Source organism: Rhipicephalus sanguineus, chromosome 3, assembly GCF_013339695.2.
Source record: "Rhipicephalus sanguineus isolate Rsan-2018 chromosome 3, BIME_Rsan_1.4, whole genome shotgun sequence".
NCBI classification, from domain to species: domain Eukaryota; kingdom Metazoa; phylum Arthropoda; class Arachnida; order Ixodida; family Ixodidae; genus Rhipicephalus; species Rhipicephalus sanguineus.
The window spans coordinates 19,575,281-19,577,893 of NC_051178.1; the positions used below are offsets into that span (position 1 = coordinate 19,575,281).

General features: G+C 51.9%; 1 protein-coding gene across 1 annotated transcript; it reads left to right on the forward strand.

Annotated features, from left to right (window-relative positions):
- Positions 1-653: 653 nt before the first annotated feature.
- On the forward strand, positions 654-1,724 carry LOC119386474 (uncharacterized). The gene has a single exon (XM_037653756.2). It carries the CDS (start codon positions 658-660, stop codon positions 1,714-1,716), a length of 1,059 nt encoding a protein of 352 aa, XP_037509684.1. The 5' UTR covers positions 654-657; the 3' UTR covers positions 1,717-1,724.
- Positions 1,725-2,613: the final 889 nt, after the last annotated feature.

Genomic DNA, 2,613 nt, shown 5'->3' on the forward strand with positions numbered 1-2,613 from the left:
GACCTCCGGAATGTGGAGAGGGCACGGTAGAGGCGGAGCCACCGGCAGAGGAATGCTCCGTGCGGTCGTCTTGCGCAATGGGTGCTGAGAGGGTGCTCGGGCCGATCTCCCCTCGCTCCTCGCCTCCAGTCGGAGGAGTAGGAAAGGGCATAGAGTTTCCTAAAATTAACTAGAGGGGACTCTGGCGCTGCGATCGTTCAGACACCATGGGAATGATGGGTAGTACACAAATTTGCCTAGTCTTCGTACTTGCGGACTTCGAACGCACTTGTGGCTTTGTTTATTGCTGTGCTTTGGTTTTCTTTCGGATAACAGAATGGATCGTTGTGAACTTCGTGACCATATTTCAATTGGTGAGCCTAAAAAGGTTAAAGCGGTGAAGTGTAACTTCTGACTCTTGCTCAACTTTGTTTTGCGACAAAGCGGATACAGCCAACGCGGAGCCAAACGGAGCCGAAAGAACGAAGACTAGGCAAATATGTGTACTACCCATCATTCCCATGCTGGCTGAATCGTCATGCGTTGCAGCTCCCATAGACACTAGCGCCAGAGTTCCCTCTAGTAAGTATTGTAGGAAACTCTATGGGAAAGGGGGCGCGCGCGGGAAGGTCTCCTCCGCCGGCACGGTGACGTGCTGCGCAGGGAGGATACATTAAAATGGGAGGAAATGATTGGGGTCGCGACGTTAGAAATGAAGTTTTGGGACAACTCGAAGGTTCTGGACACGAGCCCGGGCGAGTTTTGGAAATACTGTACCCGAAACTTCCGCATTCAGTTGCATGTGACGACGCCCATGGAGGTCAGACGAGCGGTGGAGACACTGACGAGGTACGCGCAAGAACGGGTGCAAAGTGCCGAAAACGTTCAAAAGGAGCGTCGGAAGAATCCATCTACGACTGGCTACGCGAAAACCCCGTATCGCCGTTGACAAACATTGTGCGCACCCCCAAGTGGCTGGCAGACCCGGTGTTTCGGTTCATTCGCCTGGACGACAAGCGCCTCCAACGAGCTATCCAGGTGTTTAATGACGAAATGTGCTCGTACACCACCTTGGACTTTATTGAAATGTACCAGCACACCCAGCCTCTCTTTGATGCCCCACACGGTGACCTCGCTACCTTTTACATGGATGTGCCCGCGTCATTTGATGCCATGATGGAACTATTAAACTTTCAGTTTAATGGCATCCACGAGGAAGTGTCGGCCTTTGTAAACCTATATAGCCTGGTCGAGAAGGCGGTCCCCAAGAAAAACTGTATGGAGATTGTGTCCCCTCCGAGTGCAGGAAAAAACTTTTTTTTTGACCCCGTTCTTTCCTTTTACATTAACCGCGGTACGATCCGCAACTTTAACCGCTACACTAGCTTTCCGCTTCAGGACACCGTGGGCCGTCGCATCCTGGTGTGGAACGAGCCAAACTGTGAGTCGTCTGCTTTTGATACTGTTAAAAAAATTTTTGGCGGTGACGTAGATTCGGTGGCGGTCAAGTACTCGGCTGATCAGACCATTTCCAGGACGCCCGTCATTGTGCTCTCGAACAACGAGGTGTTTCCAGATGACGAGGCCTTCAACCACCGCATGTGGCGCTACAAGTGGCGAGCGTGTCCTCCACTAAAGAAATACGACAAGAAGATCCACCCGATGGCCCTGGTCCTCCTGTTTGATGCTTTTGTACTCGAAGAAACATACGTCGGCACGCGCCAGCTTGATCAATAAACAGCTTTCAACCTAACATCCTGAGTACTTGGTCAATGCTTTGCATTTTCCGACTACACCGACACCGACAAGCGCAAAAAAAGAAGCTTTCGGCTCAATCAGTCTGTTTTTTTATGTCAGTCAGTCAGTCAGTCAGTCAGTCAGTCAGTCAGTCAGTCAGTCAGTCAGTCAGTCAGTCAGTCAGTCAGTCAGTCCAGTCAGTCAGTCAGTCAGTCAGTCAGTCAGTCAGTCAGTCAGTCAGTCAGTCAGTCAGTCAGTCAGTCAGTCAGTCAGTTCAGTCAGTCAGTCAGTCAGTCAGTCAGTTCAGTTCAGTTCAGTTCAGTCAATTAAATAGAGGCGGCTAAGAGTGTAGCTGTCGTCGATGTCGAAGGCACTCGGTGAGGAGAAGCGAGCGCAGGAGGTGCGGAGGAAGCTCGCTCTCAGTCGGTTCGGCAGCTAGTAGCAGACGACGCGCGAAACAAGGTGCGGTGGCGTTCAGTTGCATATGCATACGTGTCAGTCGCTGTTTCGGAAGTCTGCGTGCCTTGTGATTCAAGAACGCGGCCAGGAGAGGCTGCTGTGTTCTCGTGGATATCAGCGGTGCTGGTATCGTCCGTTGAGGAAGAGAAGCTGCTTTCCCCGGACTCAGATTCGAGGCCAGCGGTCTCAGACGAACTTGCATGTTCGAATTGTTCTGTTTGGGTCGAGGAGGCGTCCTCATTGGTGTCGCGAGAGTCCTCAGATACAAGGAGAGGTGAAGTATCACATCCTTCTGTGGGAGGAGCGATCTCAGAGACAGGGGGGGTGCTCTGAGTGTTAGATTCGGTGGCACGGCTGGGTGAACGAAAATATAGAGTCACCACTTGTTCCGGCGCCGAGGAGGCTTGTTCAAGTTGTGTAGCAACTGAAGAGGCCTGC